The 25,344-nt window shown below is 54.5% G+C and overlaps 1 protein-coding gene across 4 annotated transcripts; it reads left to right on the top strand.

Moving 5' to 3' along the window:
• The first annotated feature begins 1,669 nt into the window (after nucleotides 1-1,669).
• On the top strand, nucleotides 1,670-24,734 carry SLC5A9 (solute carrier family 5 member 9). Of its 4 annotated transcripts, none has more exons than XM_046016798.1 (14): nucleotides 1,670-1,857; nucleotides 3,989-4,060; nucleotides 6,931-7,035; nucleotides 7,326-7,490; nucleotides 8,856-8,961; nucleotides 9,494-9,574; nucleotides 9,911-10,116; nucleotides 10,296-10,431; nucleotides 10,887-10,994; nucleotides 13,096-13,246; nucleotides 14,542-14,710; nucleotides 16,174-16,389; nucleotides 18,950-19,109; nucleotides 22,357-24,734. In XM_046016798.1, exons 1-14 carry the CDS (start codon nucleotides 1,702-1,704, stop codon nucleotides 22,563-22,565), a joined length of 2,040 nt encoding a protein of 679 aa, XP_045872754.1. In that variant the 5' UTR covers nucleotides 1,670-1,701; the 3' UTR covers nucleotides 22,566-24,734. The 4 variants fall into 4 exon arrangements, with proteins under 4 accessions (XP_045872754.1, XP_045872762.1, XP_045872777.1 ...); XM_046016814.1 differs by lacking the exon at nucleotides 1,670-1,857 and adding an exon at nucleotides 5,766-5,799 and having other exon boundaries at nucleotides 3,993-4,060; XM_046016806.1 differs by lacking the exon at nucleotides 9,911-10,116 and having other exon boundaries at nucleotides 9,494-9,579.
• Nucleotides 24,735-25,344: the final 610 nt, after the last annotated feature.

The following is a 25,344-nucleotide window of genomic DNA, read 5'->3' as shown; positions in this document are numbered from 1 at the left end:
GAGCCCCTCAGCTAGAAGGAAGTGGGTGGGTGAATCTTGGCATGCCTTGTGCCGCAGGCACGGTCCTGCATGACCGGCTGTCTTCCCGCCAGCCTGGGAGGGACAGCTCCCATGCCAGTGTCCCGGCCCTGAGCCAGGTGCAGCGCAGGTAGATCCCTCCAGCGAGAGCCACAGCGTCTCGGGAGCTCTCCAAAGGGATTTCCTGCATATGTGAGGCCTCATCCTTGAATGCCAACACCTGCCTACACTGTTAACCCATTTTGGATGCAACTCTTCCTGTCTGGATTCCATAATCCACACTGACTAAACGGAAATCCGCAATGGTCACACGGTGATCTTTCCTCGGTGCCTCTAGGTCATCGGTATGCACACGGACCCTCAGCTGCTGTGCGGGAACACCCTTGGCTGAGAGTAGATCGAACCTAATTCGTCGGTTTGTTTGCTCCAGTTTGGCCTGTCTTTCCTCGTCATCCTTTGTATGTTACCGGGTGTGAGGACGTGCATGCACAGTGCGGCCGTCAGCCCGGGCTCTCTCGTGGCCCTGCATGGCCTTGCCTCTCCCGCCCTTAAGTTGTTGTTTTTAATTTACCATGAGCTGGAGCACAAATAACACAGAGCAAAACTAGACAGACCTGGGCGGGGGGATGTCTGGGGCTCACTGACAGGTCAAAAGGCTGGGCTTTGTATTACAAGCTTCCCAGTATCTATCCTGAAGGTTTCAGCACGTCTCTCGCTCCCTTGCTGGCACTCTCTGGACTCTGGGCTGCTCAGATAGCCAGCTGGCTAACTGATGGATCTCAGATGCATCAGAGGAGTGGCTGCTGCAGGCCCAGGCTGTCGGCTTCGGGTTAGGTAAAATGTGCAGGGAAGGCGCTCAGTGTCGGGTGTCTGTGAGCATGGGCCTGGGGGGCCAGGGTAGTCTGTCCACGGTCATTCTGCATTTCAGTGAGCTGTGCTGCTGGGATGGGAAAGCAGGCTGTCTGGGTCCTGGGTAACAGGTCTTCTGGGCACAGTGAGCTGTCTGTCTTTTCCAGGACAATCCACTTGTCCTGGCACCCAGCAGGTGTGAATTCTGGCCCACACTGTGGCTTGGAATGAACAAGGTCTCTTCCTGGGCCTCAGTTTCCTATACTGTAAAATAAAAAGAAAAATGACAGCTGGGGGTGTGGAAGTAGCAGTACGTGACATGGTAGAGGCAAGGGTCACAGGACTCTTTCCCTGGTCTTCCTTCTGGGAATGAGGAAAATTGCACTGAACTCACTGCCAAGAAACCTGGACTCTAGTCCCAGCTCCACCTTACTTCTGTGTCACCATTAGCCTCTCTGGGCCTCAGTTTCCCCTCCACATAAGCAGGAGCTTGAACAGCTCGACTTCTGAGGTCCCTCCCAGCTCCAGAATTCCAGGATTCTTCTCCTTTCCTCCTCCTCCTCCTCCTCCAACTGCTCTCAGGGGTGAGAGTGTGCATGTGTGTGTACGTGTGTGCATGTGTATGTATGTGTGTACTGCGGGCAGGGGAAGGGAGGGAGTCCCACAGAGGATGGGGTGGCAGCTAGGAGGAAAGGGGACCAGGACTTTCCGTGCCAAGGCTCAGAGCTTTCTTAGCAAATAATGGCACTTGGGGTTGTTTAATCATTAAAGGAAGGAACGAAGCCAGGAGCGCCTCAAAGTCCAGCCGGCGGTGAGTGACTCTAACAGAGGAGCATGGAGCTGGCAACAATGGGGCCTGGAGCGTCAGGAAATGGGGTCAGGACTGTGACAGCTCCACGCTCAGCGCTAGGCTCCGGAGTCAGCCTGCACGCCTACGACATCGCGGTCCTGGTTGTCTACTTCATCTTTGTCATTGGTGTGGGGGTCTGGGTGAGTAGTCCTGGAGGCTGGAGGCTGACAGGGGAGGCAGGGACAGCTCCCATCTCTGCCTGGGGGTGGAGCTGGGGGCAGGGTGGGCAGAAGGAAGGTGGATCAGAGAGGCACAGGTATAAGATGCAGAAATCCTTCTGAAGTCCCCTCTTTTATAGATGGGCAGACTGACGCACAGAGAGGGGTGTGACATGCCTGAGGGTACACAGCAAGCTGAGGCAGACCAGGCAAGGACCCCCATCTTCCAACTCCCTGTCTCTGTGCATCTGCGGCTTTTGGCCCCACCCATGCCCCATCCCCACTCCTGCCCTCCTTCCCATGCCAGGATTGCCAACTCTGTGATCGCTCCACTCTTGGCCTACCCCACCCTCCGCCGGTGGGTGTCTTGGCAAGGAATGGTGCTTTCTAATGGAGCCGGGGTTCGGGTGCTCATGGGAAGGGAGTCAGGTGAATCTGAAGGTCCTTCTGCTCTCCACTGTTCACCAGAGCTTTAGCCCTGGAGCGAGGGCCAGACTCTGAGATCAGGGAGCCCTGACTTCAGATCCCAGCTGACAGAGCCACGGAGCCCTGGGAACATGCGAATGCTCTGTGAGCCCCCTTTTCTCATGTGGACAGTGAGAACGATAAACTCCCCAGAGGGGTCATGGCCCTGAGTAACATGACACATTTAGGCGCCTGGCCCAGTGTCCGGCATGGCAGGCAACAATATGTGGCAGGTGTCACCACGGCCCCTTCGGGAGACAGGCCAGATCCCTCAGATGCTGCTGGGTGGCAGACAGTGATTCGAGTCCCAGCCAGTCACTTACTGAGGCAGGGTCACAAACCCTCTCTGGGTGGCAGACGGTGATTCGAGTCCCAGCCAGTCACTTACTGAGGCAGGGTCACAAACCCTCTCTGGGCGGCAGACGGTGATTCGAGTCCCAGCCAGTCACTTACTGAGGCAGGGTCACAAACCCTCTCTGGGCCTCAGTTCCCTCAGCTGTACAGTGGGGTGAACAGTCCCTCCTCCCAAGGCTGATGTGAGGAAGAAATGGGCAAAAGGCTGATCACCATCTCCTGGTAGGAAAGGCACCAACTCCTCAGTGACTTTGGACAAGTTGCTCCCTGACTCCGGCCTCAGTTTCCTCACATGTGAAAAGAATTCTTTCTGCTCATCTGGCCTGCCCGAGGGCCGGAGGTGACAGGTGAAGTTCAAGCAAAGGCTTCACAAGAACCAGCCCCAACCCCCCTCCCCCCCAACATTCCCTAGTAACTAGGGATGTTTCCTTGGGGCAGCCTCTTTCCTCTTTTCCCTTCCTCTCCTTCTGGTATCTCTCCCACCTCTAGACCCAATCAGAGACCTGCTGGCTTCAGCATTTTTTTTTTAAAGATTTTATTTATTTATTTTTCAGAGAGAGACAGAAAGAGCAGGAGCAGCAGAGGCAGAGGGAGAAGTAGACTCCCCACGGAGCGAGGAACCCAATGTGGGGCTCTATCCCAAGACCCTGGGATCATGACCTGAGCCCAAGGCAGACGCTTAACCAACTGAGCCACCCAGGCATCCTGAGCTTTTAGCATCTTAATAAAGTCAGGTGTCTGCTTCCATGCTCGCCATCCATGCTCCCAGCCCCTAAGGCCCCAGAGGAACTCACTCACGTCCACTCTCCTCTTGTCCGTCAGATAAGGGGTCTGGGCGGGCTCCTGCAGTGTGGTTCCACTTCAGGCCAGGGCAGAGAAGCCCCAAATGGGATCCCTCCCTGCTTGGGGCTGTGGGACTTTCTGCCATCCTAGCCCCAGTGTGGGAGTCCCGCAGAAAGGAGATCAGATATAAATCATTTCCTGAACCGGAGTTTGGACAGAAGGAGGGCTAAGGGGGCAATAACCATAATCTTGCACACTTGCCCAGCACGGTGCTGCTTGCCAAGGCTTTAACCTCTGATGACCCCTTGGCTCTTCACACCAGCCCTGGAGGATGAACGGTGAGGCCCAGAGAGAGGCAATGCCCCTCCCAAAGGCAGGTAGAGTAAAACCAGTGAAACTGCCCATCTGGGTCTCATGGTCCCCCAGTGCCTGAGCCCAGGAACAGGTTGCTGAGGTGGGGCAGAGGTGGGTGAGCTCCAGAAACCCTCAGCTCTCTCCCCTTGCTTTCCAGTCATCCATTCGCGCGAGCCGAGGCACGATCGGTGGCTACTTCCTGGCGGGGAGGTCCATGAGCTGGTGGCCGGTGAGTCAGTTTTCCTCCCTGCCCCTCCCACCATTGGATCCTCGTCTTATCTTCTTTTGCTAACATCTCAGCCCCATGAGTGGGGTTCCTGGCACTCTGGGCTCCGAGGCACCCCACCACCAGAAAGATCTTGTTAACACACAGCTCGGGTGAGCGCCCTCCAAAAGAAATAACCTAGAACGTTCCTGTCTTGGAGAAGCTCAGGTTAGCTGGGCAGACAGACTCACAGAGAACAGGAGGGAAGCAGGGGGGCTGTGAGTATCTCCAGGAAGCCTCTGGCCTCAGCCACGGGAGTTGCTTAGTACCGTGGAGCAGTGAAGTGCGGGGGACCACAGATGTCAATCCCCAGCAACCTCCGGGAATCGATCCTGACGCCTTCGCCAACCCCAGTCTCCCCTATCCGCCCACCTCACTTGTTTCTCTTAGTCCTCAAAACTAACTTCCTCTTCCTGAAATAGCGCAGAGGGAGGTACGCCCTGCCTGGAAACCCGGCAGGGTGCTGTGGCTGTGTACACGCGCAGACACGCCCGGCTCACACACATGTGCGCACACAACACCAACCATCCCTACACCCCATGCTGGCTCTCCCCACTTTCTCCACCTGCCCTGGTGACAGACTCACTGAAGAGGAGAGGGAGCCAGGACGCTGACAGAGCTCTCTGGAAGGTTCGGGTATCTGGGACAGGAGGAGTTTGGGTCAGGAGCTCTCGTGTCTTCAGCGTAATAGAGTCCCCAGGAGAGCAGGGGATGGAGGGCCTGGCAGCTCACAGGGACAGGGACTGGGTCCCTGGTGGTGCCAGCCATCCCCTCAACAGCCCCTTAGAGGCCATTCCTCTCTGCTGGTTCCCCAGCCCCACCCCCTATCATAGCCCTGGAGATGAGTCACTAGCAGGGACAAGAAGCAGGACAGAGCGCCTCTCTGTTCCATTTGGGGGAGTGACCAGGGGCTGGTCTGGGTGCCCATCTGGTCCTGCAGAGAGCAGATCTCCCTGCTCCATGTGAAACTCCGGGTCTCACTGTGGGTGTGAGGAAACCCGATGCCTCTGGACAAGAGAAGAGTGCTCCTGAGATGAGCGGGGTGTGGAGACGGACCGCCTCCGTGGGGCACAGCCATGAGCTGGGCCTCCTGCCCTGAGAGCAGGCTTCAGCCTGAGCAGGGACAGCCCTGCTTGGGGTATCTCCGTCCCATTTACAACCCTGGAGCTTGCAGGAGTCTGTGACAGAAGTCCCATAGCTTCGTGCCCTTCCCTACTAGGCCAGTCCTGAGACGTGCCTCACCCCCACTCTCCCTGTACCCTGAAGAGAGCCCGTAACCTTGGCTGGGAAGCCAAGAGCAGGAGCAGCAGCATCCCTGGTCCCGGGGTGGGGGGCCGTCTGGTCCCCCTGCCAACCTGAGACCATGTCTCCTTGAGTCGTGAACTGGGAGCCTGTGCTGAGTGGGTTCGAGGCAGCTCCCTGCTCCCAGAGCAGCCTCTGAGAAGGCCCAGTACCCTGTGCCCTGGCTAGGTGCTCCAGCCCCGGCCCCACCAGCATCCCTAGGGCCACCCAAGGGTGTGTGTGTGTGTGTGTGTGTGTGTGTGTGTGGCGGCCAGGGGTGCCTGCAGCAATGAGCAACGTCAGGCCGGTTGTAATCTCTGTGCCTTTATGCTGTCTGAGGTCTGATCTCTGAAGGCCTCAGTACTTTTTCTTTGTTTTCACTTTCTAGCGCCCAGCAACCTCAGAACAGGTGGTGGGAACAGGTGAGTCCCCACATTTTACAAGTGGAGAGTCGGGATTTGCAGGAGGAAGTGATTTTATTAGGCTGACACAGGGGACAAGCCCAGAGCAGAGTCTACACCTCTGGCCCGGGGGCCTGTCCCTAAGGCCTGGTCTCTGCCCAGGCTCCAGAACCCCGCCCTCTGCCCCCGCCCCCCCGCCCAATGAAGGATCCCATCCAATAATAAAAGGTGATAGTAATGAGTGCTTATTAGGACCCCAGCAATAATTGTGCAATCGTTACTGGAGTCAGTCTAGTTACCGGAGCCAGGGTTCAAAGGTTCATCACTCACTGGTTCTGGAGCTTGGGCAAGTCATTTATCATTGCCTCCGTTCCCCCCTCAGTCAGCTGGGGATGTAACAGGCTATCTGGCCCAGAGCTGTGGCCAGGGCTGCATGAGGAAACTCAGAACAGTGCCCGACATTTGGCAACGCTGCTTACGTACTAACTGTACTAACCATTACGGTCCTTATGTCAGTGTCTCTAAGGCCTCAGAGTAGTTGGCTGCCTCCTAGAGAAACATGACCTCAACTCGGAGTCTGGCCCAGCCTGTGGTCAGCCCTTCGACTTCTCCCTCTGCCTGGCCTTGCCCTGGAGACTGGAGACACTGGGGTGGTGGGGGGCCTTTCCAAATCCCTCTTGAGGGGACCTCCCCACTCCCCTCAACATCCTCATCTCTGGAGGCCCCCAGATGGACAGCGCAGTGCAGAGCCTTGTCCTCCCTACGGGACCCTGCTTCCCATGGCTTTCCTTCTTTCCCACTTGGCCACTCACTCATTGGGTGGCCTGAGGCCAGTGGCTTTGTTTTTCCCAACGTTATTTCCTTCTTCTGTAAATTGAAAAGATTAATGGCCATCCCTTGAAATGTTCATGAAGATTAAGTGTACTGATGCATATTGAATGCCTCGCACAGTGCCTGCATACATAGGTACCCAGTAAATGTCAGGTCCATCCCTCCTCCTCTGTGCTCCCTCATGTCCTCTCCTTCCTCTGATCTCCGATTTCCTGAGCCCAGCTCCTGCTCCGTCCACAGCTCCTGAGGCCCGTGGTCCTGGCTACAGACTGATGTGGGTTAAAACTGACCCTGAACCTTGACCCCACTTGTGCCTTGCAGATTGGAGCCTCTCTGATGTCCAGCAACGTGGGCAGTGGCTTGTTCATTGGCCTGGCTGGGACAGGAGCCGCTGGAGGCCTTGCTGTGGGCGGCTTCGAATGGAATGTAAGGAAGTTGGCCTGGAGGCGTCTCAGGGGGAAATAGAGGTCTGAAGCTCCCCTGACTCCCATCCCAGTCTTTAGTGTTGAGAGAAGCATTGGAGGTACTTGGGGGATGGTAAATCAAGAACCCATCTTACAGATGAGGAAATCAAGGCCTGGAGGAGGAAGAGGGACTCATCAGACCACACAGCACCAAGATTAGGTCCCAGGTCCCTTGCTTCCTGGCTCCGTGCTCCCCTTGGGGGTAGGGGCTGCATCTAGGATGTAGAGACCTAATTCTCCCCACTCTCCAAGGCAACCTGGCTGCTTCTGGCCCTGGGCTGGATCTTCGTCCCCGTGTACATCGCCGCTGGGGCGGTCACGATGCCACAGTACCTGAAGAAGCGGTTCGGCGGCCACAGGATCCAGGTGTACATGTCCGTCCTGTCTCTTATCCTCTACATCTTCACCAAGATTTCTGTGAGTACCCACTCCACTGTGGCCATCTTCTTTAAAATGCTGAGTTTATTTTTGTTAAGAGTTTATTTATTTGAGAGAGAGAGAGCACACGCGTAAGAGCAGGGGAGGGGCAGGGGGAGAGGGAGAAGCAGACTCCCTGCTGAGCAGGGACCCTGATGCGGGGCTCGATCCCGAGACCTTGGGATTAAGACCTGAGCTAAAGGTAGGTGCTTAACCGACTGAGCTATGCAGCCGCCCGAAAATGCTGAGTTTGTGTCATGGCTTATCGCTGGATGTAGGGATGGATGGATGGATGGATGGATGGATGGATGGATGGACAGCTAATAGATCAGTAGAAGGAAGGAAGGGAGGAAGAAGGGATGAAACCACATACCTTCAATGCAAGCCCCTGCTCAGCAGTGGAGTGATCACAGATGAATGAGAAATGTCTGTTGCATAAACGACAGTCCCTCTATTCAAAGACTCCATCATCTAGAGCTCATTCATTCATTTATCTTTCTGTTAATTGATTCTCCGTTTAGCACCATGCATTGATTACCTAGAATATTATAGTAACATAGGTCCTTATTCTTCCTTCGTTGACCTACACTCAGAAAACACACTTAGGACAAATAGCTTGCCCACGTCCACACAGAATGTAGCTGTGGGACTGGAACTAAAGTTTGGGTCCTGTGCCCCCGTCCAGAGGTCCTTGCACCCTGCCTTGTTGTAGGCCTGTGATGGGCTCATGAAAGAGCCGTGCAAGGGGGTCAGCAAGCAGGCACTGACAGGGACCAAGTCCGTGAGCTGCCAGGTCCAAGGTCAGGAAAACTGGACACTCACTCGTCCCCCAGTGCTTGAAAATGAGCCCAAGTCCACTCCAGCAGAGGACGCTCCAGAGTCCTCTAATAAACCTGAACACGGGGTGTGTCTCTGGAAGGTCAGTCCTTTGCACCGAGCTCCTGCCCCCGCATGTCCACAAGGGTCGGCCCGGCAGCTGCGCGAGCTTCTGCTCTGCTAGGGAGCAGGCGGCGAGACTCTGGGGGCCCGCTCTCTCTTCTCCGACCGCTGCTCGCCACTTCACCTCCCCTGTCTTCACTTTATTCCTTCACCCCTGCCTTCCGGGCAAAGACTCTCCCATCACCGCCCCAGATGACATTGCTCCTGGTTCCAAAGTTGGATGTGGGTCTCCTCTGCTCGACACTCCCTATGGCCCCTCAGCATCAGCAAGGTCAAGTCCGTCCTCCTCAGTCCAGCACTCTAGGCTCACCCTCATCATGGGATGAGGGCTGCTAGCACTTTGTATTGCTGCGGGAGGCGACATACCCTGGTGGCCACAGCGAGGGCCTTAAGTGACCTGGACTCCTGGGTCCCGGCTCTCTGCAGACTGACATCTTCTCTGGAGCTCTCTTCATCCAGATGGCCTTGGGCTGGAACCTTTACCTCTCCACGGCGATGCTGCTGGTGGTGACGGCCGTCTACACCATTGCCGGTAGGGCCGAGGGCAGGTTGCATTGGGGTGTAGGCATCAGGAGCAGAGACCAAGAGACAGGGAGAGGTAGAGAGGGATGCCTAGGGATGTAGCAGTGAGCAGGGGTGCGACTAGGGGATTGTCATCAGGACTGGAGTCATCAGGACCTGCTCCAGACAAAGCCACCAGCCTGCTTTCCCCTGTCTCCTCCAGGTCTGGGCACTTGGGACCCCAGCTCGTGGCTAAGTCAGCCTGCAAAGCTGGGGACTTTCAGTGGAGTTGGGGTGGGTGGGAACTCCCAGCACAGCGGAGGAATATCCCTGGGATATTAACAACAACAACTAACTGAGGCACAGTGGCCACACTCAGGGCCTGCTGGGGAGAGACAGAGCTAGACCAGAGTGCTTGTGGCTGGAACCACCCAGTAGGGGGAAGGCAGACAGCCCGAATCCCCTGCTAAGAGGGCTCCCCAGTGTGGCCAAGCACAGGGCAGGCACCCAGAGAGGAACCCCCTGTTGGTCTCGACTGATGAGCCCTCTCCTTGGGTCCACAGGGGGCCTCACGGCCGTGATCTACACAGATGCCTTGCAGACGGTGATCATGGTGGGGGGCGCCCTGGTCCTCATGTTTCTGGGTAAGGTAGAGACCTAAATACACTCCCCCACCCCCACATCATGCAGAAATTTCTTTCTGATCTGTCTTGGGCCTTCATCTCCGTGGTTTGATTGGAACTTTCCAGAGCACAGAGCCTTATTCCACCCCCCGCCACCGCTCCAGATTGGGTTCCAAAAGAGCAAAGTTCTCGCTATACCAACTAAGGGTCTGAGCCCCACATCCCTCCCCGATTCCCAAGTCCCATACCAGTTCCAAGCCCCAGGGCCCCACATGGGACTACAAGTTAGGGTAGGGACATGGGACAGGCCCAGCCGGGTCTCAGGGCCGTGTCACTTCCTGTGGTCTCTCTCCACAGGCTTTCAGGAGGTAGGCTGGTACCCAGGCCTGGAGCAACGTTATAGACAGGCCATCCCTAATGCCACAGTCCCCAATACCACCTGCCATCTCCCCCGGTCTGACGCCTTCCACATGCTCCGGGACCCTGTGAATGGGGACATTCCTTGGCCTGGCCTCATTTTCGGGCTTACGGTGTTGGCCACGTGGTGCTGGTGCACGGACCAGGTGATGCCCCAGCCAGGCTTGGCCCGGCCCATCACAGCCTGGGGTGCTTCCCTGTGGGAAAACCATGTATCTAGAAGCAGAGAGGGTCGGGCCTTGTTCCTGGACCACCTCAGGGCTCACGTGTGGCTGAGCTGAGCCCCACCGACCTGAGCGGCCTGCCGCTGTCCCTCCCTTTTCAGGTCATCGTGCAGAGGTCTCTCTCTGCCAAGAATCTGTCCCATGCCAAAGGGGGCTCTGTGCTGGGGGGTTACCTGAAGATCCTGCCCATGTTCTTCATTGTCATGCCTGGCATGATCAGCCGGGCCCTGTACCCAGGTAGGAGCTGGACGGTGTTGCACTGGGGGTGGGGTGGAGTGGGCGGGTGGGGGGGCCCCCCTGTTACTTCTATTCAGAATACATCGTGTGTCAGGCTTTGTGGGCCAAACATACAGTAAGTGCTTCAGAAGAAGCCATTTGTATCTGAATGTCATTTTAAAATCCGACTTTCCCTTTATAAGGGAAAGACCAATGAAGGCATTCTTGGAGCCTTCTAAGGATTTTTGCTTTTTAAGCAAGATATAAGGCCTCAAACCCACAGAAGTCTGTCAGGCTTTGCAGGGTAGAATGTGGTCAAGAGATTTCCTGGAGATGGCTAGACTGTGGTACCCAGGCATCGGCCTGTCCCTTGACCCTCTGGCTCCTACAAGAGATGCAGCAGGGAAAGGTTTCCTGTAGTTTCTTCCCGTTGGAAAGCAAATATTGGGCTCTAATGGCCATCACTTCTTCTATAGATGAGGTGGGCTGTGTAGACCCTGACGTTTGCCAAAGAATCTGCGGGGCCCGCGTGGGCTGCTCCAACATCGCCTACCCTAAGCTGGTCATAGCCCTCATGCCTGTCGGTGAGTCCTGCCTCCCCTACGCCGCCCTTCACGCCCATCCCCCAGCTTCCTCCAATCCCTGCTGCCCAGGAGGGGTGGCCTTCAGGATGGACATGGATGGGAATAGGGGATAAAAGCTCACTTCCACACCTCCTTCCCCCAACACACACATACACACACACACACAGTTTTCACGAGCGTCTATACACCCAATCTGGGTCTAATCCTGGAGATGCACCAGAGAAAGGCGCCCCTGCACTTGGGGTTTATGCCAACCCCAAGACACCTGGGCTTACTGAGGATACAATGCTGTGTCACCAGTGTGGGGACACAGTGTGACTGAGGGATCCCTAAGGAGGCACCTGACCCAGCCTGGGGGAACCTCAGAGGTTTCCCAGAGGAGAGGAAATGGAGCTGAATCCCGAGGAACATCTTGAGCAGACAAAGCCAGATGCAGGTGGGAAATGTCTTTGGGGAAGGAGGGACTGCTTGTGCTGAAGCCAAGGGCTGACAGAGAGCAGGAAGTCTGAAGCGGCCCTGCAGGGCTTACCTGCAGGGGGAATGGGCTGCAGGGGTGGAGAGGAGGTTGTGCCCCCCCCCTTACTGTGGTGCAGAGCCTTTCCTCTGGGTTTTAGGCCAGAGCACATGAGGGGATTCGAACTTCAGAAGGAGCAGTCTGAGGGAGAGTTTACTTTGAGGAGGCAAAGGGAAGGTTAACAGGGGTTTGCGGTGGCCCAGCTGAGGGGTGCTGTTGGCCTGGGCCAGGTCAGTAGTTTCGAGGTGGACAGAAGGGATTTAAAGATCTTCGTGAGGTACAGGTGGCAGGATTTGGTGACTGATAACATTCGAGGGATGAGAGAGATAGAGGGATCCAGAGAGGGCTCCCAGGTCCTGGGCTTACGATGATATTGAGAGTAGGGATATAAGCAAAAGCCAGGTTTATAAGGGAAGTGCTCGAGCTGAGCTCTCTCCTCTCTCCTGTAGAAAAAGAAATGAAAGAAAGAAACAGTAGAGATGGTAGGAGGCCTGGCTGGGACTGGCCGTCCACAGGGAGGCTGATCGAGGGAGGGGGACTGGGAGGGCAGCAGAGGAGGGGGTCTAGGAAACTGAGTGTCTGCCGAGGAGATTGGAGTTTCTACCAAAGGAAGCAACAGAAGGCCCAGAGGAAGGTGCTGGCCTGGGTTTGTTTGGAATGCCTTAACTCTTTCAGGGAGACCTCTAGGAGGTGGTTAGATGTTTGGACTGGGAGGAAAGAGGGCCGAGGTTGGACTGATGGAAAGTGGTCTCCCCAGGGAGACCACTTGTTTCTAGAAGCTTGATCATTAGAGTCATAGAAACTGCAGATATCAGTGGGTTCTACCCTCTCCTGCAACCGGGGGTGGGGGGGGATAGGTCCAGAAAGGAAGGAACTCGTTCGAAGATCACACAGCTAGTTACTTATAGAACCAGGAAAAAAACCCAGGCCTTCTGCCTCCCAGGCCAGGGTCTTAACCTGACACCACTGTGTCCATGAAAAGGCACACAGACTGAAAACACTCCATTCTTTTATTTTTTTAATTTTAAAAAAGACTTTATTTATTTGACAGAAAGAGACACAGTGAGTGAGGGAACATAAGCAGAGGGGAGTGGGAGAGGGAGAAACAGCCTTCCTGCCAAGCAGAGAGCCGGATGCGGGGCTCTATCCCAGGACCCTGGGTTCACAACGTGAGCTGAAGATAGGTGCTCAATGACTGAGCCACCCAGGCACCCTAAAAACACTCCATTCTTAACAGGCACCCTCCTCCCCAGCAGGGGCCACTAACCCAGTGTCTACAAACTCTGAAACCCAGACCAAGGAGTCAAAGCAGCAGGGTCACCCAGTCCCACTACTCTCGGTGATGGAGCTGAGGAGGTTGGGACCAGTGTAGGTGACTTGCTCAAGGCCGCAGAGCAAGGCAGAGGCAGCGCTTACCCAGAAGCCCGCCTCCAGGGCTCTTGGATTCCTCAGCCACCCAGATGGGAACCTCCTGCAAGCCATCACCGCCCCAAACCCCCAGCTCTGCTGGACCTTGTAGGCTCCGTGGCCCCCGGCAGAGCTGGCCCTCACCGGCCGGTTGCCCACGGAGACCTCGCCTCTCCCCAGGTCTGCGGGGCCTGATGATCGCCGTGATCCTGGCCGCCCTCATGAGTTCACTCACCTCCATCTTCAACAGCAGCAGCACCTTGTTTGCCATTGACGTGTGGCTGCGCCTCCGAAGGCAGGCCACCGAGCAGGAGCTGATGGTGGTGGGCAGGTGCGCTGGCCCCTCTTCTGGAGCACCCCCTCCCTGCAGGCCGGACCCCTCTCCCCTCTCCTCCCTGGCCTGGGGGGCGGGGGCAGGGGCGCGGCTGGGTCTGGGTCCCGGGACTGGCAGTCGGAGGACCTGGTTCTAGCTCCAGCTTCCTGCATGACCTCACACAAGTCCCTCCCCAGCTCTGGACATTCCTCAGCTTCCGGAATAAGGAGAAAAACAAACTCTTCCCTGTCTGTTCAACTTTCTCTTTCTCTGATGACAGAGTAAGTGAGGGAAGCTGACAAAGCATTTAAGAAAGGGAGGGTGAACTGTAGGGGTGGGGGGCAGTTAGCAAGCAGCTCGCCCCCAGGAGCTCTAGAATAGCTCCGGCCATTATCCCAGGAAAACGGAAAGCCTGTTACGTTTACTCCATCAGACTCACCCTGAGCGTTCCCCTTGCATCACACCTTGTGCTGGGGACACTGGGGTGACCTACTGGCCTGACTGAGCTGAGGGCTGAGCGTGGTAGCAGGAGCACAGATAATGCAGCGTGGGCTGCCGCAGCCGGGAAGGGACAGGGGGCTGTCTCCTGTGGACGCAGAGCCTTGAACAACAAGCGGGAGAACTTGAACTTTATCGTGTTGGTTTTGATGTGGTGCTTTTCAAAGTATCATTTGGTGGCTTGTTTTCTTTTCCTCCTTAGGCTTGTAGTTTACACAGGGTTAAGGGGCGCTTTCCGGACTCTCTGCTTCATAATTTAAGGTTCCGTGACTCAGGTTTCTGGACGAACACGTTTATTCTTTCCGTTTGGAAGATGGTACTTGACTTTCGATAACTTACCCTCTTCCACCTCTGTGCATCAGGATGGCTCCGGTCTACAGCTGCCTAAGGGGGTGCTGTGTGTAGGGCCTGAACATTTAAGGATCTGCGAGGGGAGGGGCTCCAGTGGGGCCTGAGGGGGGAAATGTGGGAGGGAAGGGAGAGGAAAGGACAGGTGCGCAGATACATTTCCGAAGACCCTTCCTTCCTTCTACTGAGGCCGTTTTTTTTGCATCATTTATTTCATCCATCAGTGGGGTTTGCGCGCCATCTCCTGGCCATTTGCATTATTGCGCCCAAGAAAAATTTTCAACTTGTGCATGCAAAATTGTTGAGTACTTTAGGGTACTTGGGCCTGAGCCAGGATCAGTTGAGGTGAAGTCAGGAGGAGAAGGTGGAGTCCCCGCTCTGAGATAAATGCCAGTGTAATGGAGTGGCGGGTTAGAGCTCGAGGAGCCCAAAGAAGGGAAAAGTCTAGTCCTGTGCCCTCCCTGCAGAGTGTTCGTGGTGTTCCTGGTTGTCATCAGCATCCTCTGGATCCCCATCATTCAGAGCTCCAACAGCGGGCAGCTCTTCGACTACATCCAGTCTGTCACCAGCTACCTGGCCCCGCCTATCACTGCCCTCTTCCTGCTGGCCATTTTCTGCAAGAGGGTCACAGAGCCTGTGAGTGCAGCAGGACCCCTGTCTTTCCCTGCACACCAGAGGGGGGGGGAAGTCTGGGCTGTCCATAGCCTGGGGTCTCTTTGGGACATAATAGACCCACCCACTGCCTCCTTCAGGCTTCCATCTCCCCATCCATAATGTTGGGATTTGATTCATTCATTCACTTGACAAACCTTCATCGATCCCATTATGGAGGCTTCTAGATGCGATGGTTTACAAGGTTCATGTAGGTCCGTCATCTCTGGGCCAGGTGAGAGGAAAGATGATTCCATAGGGAGTAACCATAAGGTTTGGTGGCTGCTGTGAGAGTGGAGGTCAGGAGTACTTAACCTGTGGGATGCCTGGGAGGGGGCCAGGGAAGACTTCCTGGATGAAGGACACCTGAGCCGAGACTGCAGGATGAATGGGGAAGAGAAAAATGTTTCCGACACGTGGAAGAGTGTGTGCGAAAGGCCAGGACAGACGGGAGGCTTTCTGGGGTCTGTTCCCTCTCTAACCCCATAAGGTTCTGTCTGTAGGCAAACACAGCCACAAATGACCCTGCAGGTGCATCACTGATGAAGCTGCTGCAGGTTGATGGGCTGGGAGGAGCTAGAGAGGCCAGGACGGTTGCCTTGGTTACTCCCCAGGAGAGCCGAAAAAAAGAGGGGCCTGATTGTGCAGGCTCTGCTTTGGGGGCTAAAGGATGTCATGGACACGGTTCTGCATGACCACAGGAGAGCTCAATGTCACTGCAAAGGACACCCCAGAAGCTCCCCTCCCTGGGTGGGGAAGGGGGGGGCAGGTACCCAGGCCACGTGTTGACCGTTTCCAGAACTATAACCTCCCTGCTGATAACCAGGTGCACAGCAGGTCTCGGCTGAATTCTGGGTATTTCTGTTTGTTCCAGAATTCTTGCTGTCAGGATCAGCACCTCATTTTTAAAATAGGAGCCTTCTGACCCTCACATATGGGGAAAAGTTGTAGGTTTGGGTCAAGTGGTGTTATAAACAAGGAAGGAGCTTTTCTTTCTTTCCCTTTTGTTTTGTTTTGTTTTGTTTCTTTGTTTCTTTCTTTCTTGGTAAAAAAGAAGAGCTCTATTCTGATTCTTTATTTGTTGTAACAGAAAATCAGGATGGGAGATCCTGGTTTTCCCTACTTATTACAAAAGCATATCCCATTCTAGCTGAATAGCAAGCATCTATACTTACTATATACTAATTTCTCCTATCATTGCGCATGAGAAAACTCGAAGCCAGTGAAGCTGCCTCACCTGTTCAGTCATTCTGGAATGGAGCCAGGATCCAAATCCTCGTCTGTCTGACTCTGGAGCCTGTGTCCTGCCCAGGGCACCACTCTGCCTGCTTTTAAGTTCAGCAAAAGCTCAGCATTACGGGGGAGCTCCCCGAGGTGGGCCCGCAAACGGTGTAACAGACCTGAGCTTGCCAGGGCACCCCCCCCCCATGTCTGCCCTCTCTCCACAGGGAGCCTTCTGGGGCCTCATGTTCGGCCTGGCTATGGGGCTTGTGCGCATGATCCTGGAGTTCTCCTACCCAGCACCAGCCTGTGGGGAGGTGGACCGGAGGCCGGCCGTGCTGAAGGACTTGCACTATCTCTACTTTGCCCTCCTGCTCTGTGGGCTCACTGCCATCGTCATCGTCGCTGTCAGCCTCTGTACCAGCCCCATCCCTGAGGAAAAGGCAAGTGGAGCGCTGGTACTGGGGCCCTCGATATGCTGTCCCTTCCCCCCTGGGGCCTGGGATTCTACCACTGAGCTTCATTCCAGTGGCTTGGCTCCTCTGTGGCCATACACATGTTCTTGGGAGAGGGATCTCACTGGATTATGAAACCTGAGGTGAAAAGTCATTCATTCAATTGGAAAATTACTCAGTGAATATGTCCTGTGCGCCAGGCACTGTGTTAGGGTTTCCAAGACGAATTGTCCCTGCCACCAACTGTCGGGGACAGACACCAACGCCGACAGTTATCCTATCAGGAGGAAATGTGCTGGGAGGCGCCCAGCACGGGAGGGGCGGTCACCCCTGGGGGGTGGCAGAGGGCTCCCCGGCAAGGTCACTTTGAGCTGGCCCTAGAAGAAGGAGTGGGGATTCATTGGTCAGTGAAGGAACAGGTAGATAAATAAGAAAATACATAGAGTCTCCCAGAGCCCAGAGCCAGCGCTCCCCTCTCCTGTGCCGACAGATTTCCCAGTCCTCAGTCTTTTGAAACCTTTCATCTCTACCTCATGGGCGCAGCCATGACACAGCACTGCCATCTGTGTGGCTTCAACAACCAAAGTTTATTTTCTCATAGTTCTGGAGGCAAGAAGTCTAAGATCAAGGTGTTGGCAGACTTCTTTCCTCTGAGGCCCCCCTCCTTGGCTTGCAGACGTCTGCCTTTGCCTCTGTGTCGTCACCCTGTCCTTCCCCTGTGTGTCTGTGTTCCAATCCCCTCTTCTTATAAGGATACCAGCCCTATTGCAATGGTGTCGCTCTGACGTCCTCATTTAACCATAATTACCACTTTAAAGGTCTTATCACCACAAGCAGTCACATTCTAGTGTATTGGGGGTTAGGACTTTAACATATGAATGGGGGGGTTATAGAATTCAGCAGATAACAGAACTGATGCCAGAAGCTAGTCCTAGAACTTCAGGAGGAAGGCATTACCTGTATGGTGCTGGAGAGTTTGCAAAATGACGTTATACCCTTGACATCACTAATTCCTACAAAGGAGCCAAGACAGGCCAGTTTCTCTGGTGGCTCACTTCATAAGTGGTCTCTCCCCACCGCTTTCTTCAGCTTCTTCTCCATTGCCTGCTGCCTCACTCCCACACGGAAGAAATCTCCTCCCCAGCTCTGTTCCTCCTTCCCAATCTGCTCCCCAACAGTGGACTTTGCAGGGTGATCACTGGCAGCCTCCACTTCCCACCTCTCGTCTCCTCGTCCAGTCTGGCTGGTGTCCCACCTTCCCACAGAAACTGCTCTTACCAAGACCCCAAGTACCTTCTTGATGCTAGAAATGAATGATCCTATCCACATCTTCGTCGCCAGTGAGTTCTGAGGAGAACCAGCCACCACAGACCACGTCCTGCTCACGTCCCTCACACACCCCCCTCCAACCCTCTGCTCGCTCTTCTGAAGCCTTCCTCAGGGCCTTCACTATCAGTGTCCCTTAGGAACCCACCTATGGCCTCTAACCCTTCTCACCCACACAGTCCCTGAGCTGGTTTATCCTCTACAGGAAGATGAAACTTCATTCTCTCCCTCTTGCCCAAGATTCAAACCCAAATCCAGCTGTAAAGAGACACCGCCCATACCCTGCTAATGGCACACCGTGGAAGTATGAAGTCACACTTACTGAGAGGTCCTTACAAGCCGAGAAGCAGCCTGGGCTCTCCTGAGACCATACAGACACATAGTTGGGCGCTGGAGGAAAGGGTCCTAGAGGAGAGCCGCTCCCCCCGCGTGCTGGACATGTCTGTAGGAATTCGGCAACAGGGGAGGGACAGTTCGTCCAATCTGTAAGCAAGAGCTGCTGGGCCAGGAAAAGAGCTTTTTGGAAAGGAGATGGTACAGAGCTCAGATAGTCCTGGTTGGGCCCAACCCATATCAGCTAGAGAACTTGCTGGGTTTTCTGCTGCGCCACCAAAAAGGGAGAAGAGAGAAAGCCACCAAGGCTGTACAGGGAATGCAGGCTCGCTGCTCCTTACCCGGACAATCTCTGCTCTGTGGCAGCAGGCCCCACGGGCACTCTGTAGGCAAAGTCTCCGAGCTCTTTCGGTGCCCCCACTGGAAGAGCTCGGAGACTCTTGGATGGTCCAAGGCGGGAACCTGAGAGCCATGTTCGCTGCTTCCTTGCCCGAACACTGCCCCTGATGCTCTGTATTTCTTGTTCTGCTGTTCTAGCAGCCTCCAGCCTGGATCCCTTCAATTCATTCCAAGAGAGTTGTCTAAATCCCGCAGGTCAGAGTTTTGTCTCTTGGTCTAAAGTCTGCAGGGACTCTCCATTGCCTACGAGTTTCTTTTTAAGAGTATCAACTTCACAACTTGACCTTGGAAGCCTTCTGTCATGGGGCGCCTGCCTCCCTGTCCAGCTTCTTTCCTCCCAGTCTATGAGTGGGGAGCCTAGAGCAGGGGCTCAGAGGGGCGCAGCTGTTCAAAGGAAAGAGCATTCGGGCTGAGAGCCAGGCCTCCTGACTCAGCCCTGTGCCTGTTCTTCACGCTCACCTGAGTCAAGCAGTATTTTATTTCCCTCCAGCTTGCTCGCCTGACATGGTGGACACGGAACCGTCCCCACCCTGAGCTGGAGAAGGAAGCCCCAGAGGGCACACCGGGGACATTGGAGATGCCATCTGGGGTGAGCCCTCCAGGAGATGGAGGAACAGAGAGCTCCAGCCAGGGCCGGGACCAGCATGGAGGTAGGCTGGGGCCACGCTGGGGGCACACATCTCACAGGAGTAATGGGGATGCCGTGTCATGGGGCCCCAGAGACCCTCCTTTGGGGGGTCACTGGGGATGGGATCTTGGAGGGATGCCAAAAAAAAGAAAATGACTGTTCCTCCCTTCCAACATGGCTACTGAAGTATTACAGAAATAAGACAAACAAGGCAGGCAGATAGGCATCAAAACATAAGTAGAAAGATTTTGTCTATATCTGTGGGGAGGTGCATTTCCTTATGGTGAAGCCCAGCATCAGACAGAGGTGCCCATCAGCCTCCTATGTCTGTGAGCCCTGCATTGACAAGAAGGAGGAAGGAAGGACACAGCCAAGTGTGCCCCCTTCATGCTTCCCAAATCTACCAGCAGGGAAGTCCCCTCACCTCCCCTGGGCTGAATGAGTCTAAGGGCAGAGAAATCAAAGGGTGTTACACTAACTGAGTTCCCTCCAGATGGAAGGAAATATGAGGCACATCAAAGAAACATTTCCCACAGGGCTTAACCATTCTGCCTATAGTCACCCAGACACATGGCAACCTGGGTCCAACCCGTTCTGTCCCTCTTCACAGGGTTCTTCTAGACCAACAATCATTCCTATGGGTATTGTCCTTGAGCTGCTGAAGGGCCATATACTTTTGGCCTCCTAGAGGTCCTTAAATGTGTTCAAATAGTCCCTTAGTGAGATGTACTCCAAGGCCACACAGTGTCTGAAGTTGAAAATTGGCATAAGACTTAATGTTGCTGCTTTAGACACAATGCAACTGTAACCTTCCCACAGTATGATTAAGTAACCACATTAGAATAGTCTGATATAATGACCTTATAGAGATCTCCTGAATTATAAAATTCCTAAGGAAAAATTACAGTCAAAAAAGTCAAATCAGGTGGCAAGCAAAACCCCAAATCAATTTCTCTTGCCCTCAGGAATTAATAATTTAATGACATTTAAGTCCTAAATTTATTTCCTGCCTCAGTTAGAGGGAACCCCAGCACCTGGGTGGCGTTGGGGTGCCTTGGTCAGCAGCCTTCTCCCATTGGATTGGGTGGGGCTCCTTCAGGGCCTCCACAGTGTCTTAGTCCCGTTCTCAGCCTCTGGGAACTTCTAATAAGTCATAGTAAGCCAACAGCATAGATGACATCATCAAAGTGCCGGGTGGTGGACCTGAACTTCTAGCGGCAGCCTGCCGCCCGGGTCCCTCGTCTTTGCCAGGTTTGGTGGGGCCCTGTGCTCCCCTAGGCCTGAGAAATTGCCCCCCTGTCTTGACTCCCTCCCCTTTACTTAAGGCCCTGCTAGAGAAGCAGCCAGGTGCCTGGAGTCAATGACATTGTAAATTCCAGCATCCCACCAAGAGCCAACACTCCCATCTTCTTGCCCAAGCTACAGCAATTAAACGCCGGCAGTCCACTCTATGCTTAATGGAGAATGTAACCCTTTACAAACTTCCAAGGGCAAAACCCATATGGGCTGATTTCAGAAAGCCCCACCAATGCTCAAAGTCAACACCCCCACTGTGCCCCCTGTCTAATCAGTTGTCCCGCTAGTTCCAGTGTGTTTTGCTTTGCACAATGTAACCCCTTGTCTCTTTTTCACATTTTGTGGTCCATATACCAGATGGGATCTCAAAACCATTTCTCCCCCCATCACAGCAAGAACCAGGTCTAGGTTCCTATAAAATATATGGCAGAGAGGAAACACAGGCCCTTCTAGGAAGGTGGATCCAAGAGAAGAAAGTGACGGAAGAAGCTGGGAAGGTAGCTTTAGCAGAAGGAGGAAGGGCACCACTCGCACAGTCCCCGTGGAACTCCGGCATAAGACAGACGGACGCCATCATCACGGCTTTCCCTGGATGTCCCTGTGGCCCAGCGCAGAACCTGTCCCTGGAGAAGCAGAGAAATGCCAGCCTCGTGTGGGGGCTTGCTCCCCAAAAAGATGAAGGAGACATTTCCCACTCCTAGAAGGCAACCCCTGAAATCCCCCTCTCGAAAGGCCCACAGGCAGAGGAAGCCTCATCTGTGTTGTCCTCAAGTTAGACAGCGACATGGCAGTGTAGATTTGTGTCCTAAAAAAAGAAAGAAAAAAAAATAATAAGGACAGCAGAATGGGTCAGAAAGAGGTGTACACACACTCACATGTATGAGGTCATGGTTCACCAACAACCGCCTCGTGACTTCTGAGTCTTGGAGCTGGTGCGATGCCCTGGGCATCACCCGCCTCTGAGGGCAGCCCTGAAAGTCTGAAGAGAGTTCTTGAACGGGCTTGTAAAATGCTACAACCCAGTACCGTTGGAATGCCACACGCCTGGTATTGCTTAGTGCCACCTTAAGCAGGTTCCCTCCTTTTTCTGAGCCTGTGTCCTCCTGGATACAAGGTGGGAGTGAAATCAGATGGTCTCTTAATGGGACCAGAGACTCTATAGTCACACTGAGCTTACCAGGTACCAAGTTCCAAGGTCATTAAGACCATAAAGCATTTCCAGTGGGTTCTGTCCAACCTCGATGAAATATTAATTTTAATATGTCATCTGCTAATGCAAAAAAACCCCCAACCTTTAAAAATACTTACTTTATTACTTCCTTTAAACTTAGTTTTTAAAGAACTGAGCTACCCTTTAACCTCAAAGCAGCCCCATCCGGGTGCTGGGGAGTCAGCTCCACACCGGCTCAGTCTCACGCGTGTTTGGAACCGTAGTCAGCTGAACCTTTCCCTGCTGCTCCAGCAAGGCTCACTTTTCGAAATGTTAGAAAATGTCCATTCTCATTTGATGCTCAAAGCAACCTGGAGAAGACCCGAGCATCGCAGTTAACCTATTTGAGAGAGAAGCTGCGGCTCAGAGAAGCCGGTGGATGATTAGCCCAGGACCTCAGGCAGGCCAGCCCGGAGTGGGAACGTGGCTCCCAGCTGTCCTGGAAGAGATCATGCCCCACTCCATCCTCATGCTCTGAATTGGGATGAACCCCATTTTCCTCACCGCGTCCCCCTACTTGCATCACTGAGAGGCTCTGCTGGAGGACTGGACGCTGGGGCCAGAGCTTTGTCCCTGTCCCAGCTGGGTGCCCAGTCTGTAGGTTCCCAGCAAGGCCTCAGTGCCACCTGCCCCTCTTTCTGTGCGCCCCCCTTCTGTGTCTCACCAGTCCCCCCTCCCCTGCCCCTTCTCTCTCCCTGCCTGCCACTTGGCCTCACCTCCCCTTCTGCTTCCCTTTCCCCGCCCCCCCGGCTGTGGTCCCCAGCCCGGTGCAGGCGATGGGGCCGGCTGCTGTGGGACTGGTTCTGCGGGCTGGCCGGCAGCCCCGAGCCTGCACGGAGCCCTGAGGAGATGGCCGCACGCCAGCGGGAGCTGACCAGCATTGCCGAGGAGCCGCTCTGGAGAACCGTCTGCGACGTCAATGCCATCCTGCTCCTGGCCCTCAACATCTTCCTCTGGGGCTATTTTGCCTGAGTCCGCAGACCTGGCCTCAGTGGAGACCGAGTAAACTGGACTGGAGCCTGGCCAGTCTGTCTTGCTGTGGAAACTGGGGACCATGGAGGCTGAGCCAGCAGGAGCCCCTGCCCCAGACTGCACACCGGCCACGAGGAGAAAGGGAGACCAGAGAGGGCTCTGGGTTTGCTCAGGGCCACACAGCAGGACTCACATGGTCTTCTGACTCCAGCTCTTTTTCCATTTTACTGCCTATGTTCCTACCTCAGAAGCACTGTTCCCACTCCCTGGGTGCTTCCTTTCAGGAGCTTTTACTGTACATGTGTGTTGAGGCTTAAACAAGTGGAAGATATAAGAAACGGGGTTGCAAGAACATTGCAAAAGTCCAAGTGCATCTTTGCTTCACTGGCATCCCTTCTCTCCCTAGTTCCCAACCCCTAGTCATCTATTTCCAGCAGGCACCAACCCAGGAGGGCCTTTACTTCCCTGACAGACCCCAGGGAATGAATGGAAGCAGAATGGAAGCAGGGTGACAGATGGTGTTTGGGCAGGGAGCTCTGGGGGGGGACTCTCCTTGGTGCCACTCAAATTCTGACCCTTCCCACCATCACTTCCAAACACTGCAGTCTCCATGGCCTTGAGGCATTTGAAGTCCAGTTAGAGAGACAGGACTTGTGAAGAACAGTAGCCATGCAGAGAGGCCGCATGGACAGCCTGCGAGCCACTGCCCTGGGCCCGTCTCCCTCTCTTCCTCTGCCTGCCAGGCATCCACCCAGCCTGGAAAATACCATGACCAGAACTGTCCGACACCCACAACCAGACCAGGATCCCTCTCCCACTCCCACCTCCTCTGGGCCTGCCTCTGTCACGTACCAATCACTGTCCTGTGATGTTTATCTCCCCAACTAGGCGGGATAGTCCAAGGGGCAAGGACCAAGAGCCAAGGACCACGTCCCAAGTGACTTTGTACCCAGAAAGTAACAGTGTCCAGTAATGGTGACTTAGTAATACTCTAAGGTCCTGGAAGGTTCGCACGGTGGCTGGCTGGGTTGCGACCTGGGGAGCCAGCCCATGGGGAGGAGCCTCCTTCAGCTGGAGTGTACACACCATGCCTCAGATGTCTGGAAAGAGAACCCAGTCCTGTCCCATTGCCAAGGACACAGTGAGAAGGTCCCTTCCTTTCTCTCTCATGTCTAGGCTGCCCTTATTCTCATCCGATCCTCTTCAATGCTGTCTTTGATCATTATACTAATCACTCACCATAATTGGCTACAAATAAAATTCTAGTCCTTTGAGGATTAAACACAGCTGATTTTATGAACACCTCCTATCGGTGCTGCCTCCACTCCTCTGTGACCTCTGACCTTTGACCTCATCATTGTCACCTCACCTAGCCATGCTTTTCCTTGCTGTTCCCCACTGACCGTTACTGGGAACTCAGCCCCCCCCCCCCCACTTTCCCCAAAACCATTCCCTTGAAGCATTTGTGTGCCACCACATGTACTGAAGGTTTGGGGAAGGAAAGACTCTTAAACCTCAGAGGCACAATTTAAAATTAAGTATTGAACATCCCTGTTTTTAAAAGCTTCCAGCAGCCTCTGAGGGTTCCCCACAGGCCTCTGAGTCTCTAACCTCCTGCTGTCTGCACTGTGGTGCTCACTACCTCCCCTCTACAGACTCCGTCGTCCTGCAGGGTCTCCTCCTCAGTGTCCCCTCTCTTTGCGATGTGAGCCTGTCTGGGTCCAGACCTCTGTCCTCTGGCCCAGAGATGCGTGAGCATGCTATCAAAGGTAGTGGGTCCATGACAAAGGTGGCCACTCTCCTTCTCTACCCTCTTTGCCTGGTTGGCTCACCTTGGTGTAAAAATTCTGCACATCCTAAGGGAAGCCCTATTTCCCAGCGATGACCTAACTACGGCCAGCTGCCTTTCAGAACAGTGAAGCCCTCGGCACCCAGCCTAGAGTCTCATGGTCCCCTGACTTCACCTTTGAAGAAAATGTCAGAGTGATCTCTTTGTAGAATGATTCCAGGAATATTCATCCTACCTCGTAGATTGTAAGCTCCCCACCAAGTCACCATCAAGTGAAAGAATAAATTAATGACAGAAAGAGCATCCTCCGCAGAAGAAACCAAATGTTCAAAACACAGAGGTGGGGGGAAACCATGGCATAATCAGGGAACAAAAAGTAGTTTTAAATGTCTGCACTAGTAAGGTCCCCACTGGCCCATCTGGCTTCTTCACACAAGTGAGCAAAAAGTGCCTTTCCTTCTTGGTGTGTGTGACCCCTCGCCAGGGCTCGTAGGTGGCTGCATTTCCACCCCTACCTGCCCCCCTGGTCAGATCACGTGTGCAGGGCACCACCTGCACAAACACAGGAGGTAGCCCCGCTGCGCTGGGGAGTGGGGGGGGGGGGAGGTAAACAGGAGCTGGCTCATGCTAAGCCTGGAACTTCGTTACTTCTTTCCCGGATCACTGCACCAGCCTCTTGATCGTCACCCATCTCTGTGTTCAAGCTCTCCTCTTCCAATTCACCCTACCACCAGAGCAAGAATGATCCTTGTTAAATGTAAGTCTTGTGTGGCCTATCCGGGTCAGATTCTCTACAATGTTTCCCAGCCTCGCAGGACGCCCTATGAATACTGCCAGCAGTACCGTCAGGGTTCAGTCCTTGGCACCCCTCCTCTACTGCGGCCAAAGAAAGGCTGTTCAGCAGAGTGGTTAAGAGCAGGGACTTGGTAGCCTGACCTTCTGGAACCTTCTGGCTCTTCCTCTTGCTAACATGATCCCAGGAAAGTTGCT

Source organism: Meles meles, chromosome 1, assembly GCF_922984935.1.
Source record: "Meles meles chromosome 1, mMelMel3.1 paternal haplotype, whole genome shotgun sequence".
Lineage (NCBI taxonomy): Eukaryota > Metazoa > Chordata > Mammalia > Carnivora > Mustelidae > Meles > Meles meles.
Note: the sequence above shows the minus strand (reverse complement) of the source record. Positions and strands in the feature narration are given on the sequence as shown.

Coding starts and splice junctions, on each gene's coding strand:
- SLC5A9 (XM_046016798.1), top strand. CDS start 1,702: ATGGAGCTGGCAACAATGGGGCCTGGAGCGTCAGGAAATGGGGTCAGG. Junction 7,036..7,325: donor TGGGCGGCTTCGAATGGAAT/GTAAGGAAGTTG, acceptor CCACTCTCCAAG/GCAACCTGGCTGCTTCTGGC. Junction 19,110..22,356: donor GGGCCGGGACCAGCATGGAG/GTAGGCTGGGGC, acceptor TGTGGTCCCCAG/CCCGGTGCAGGCGATGGGGC.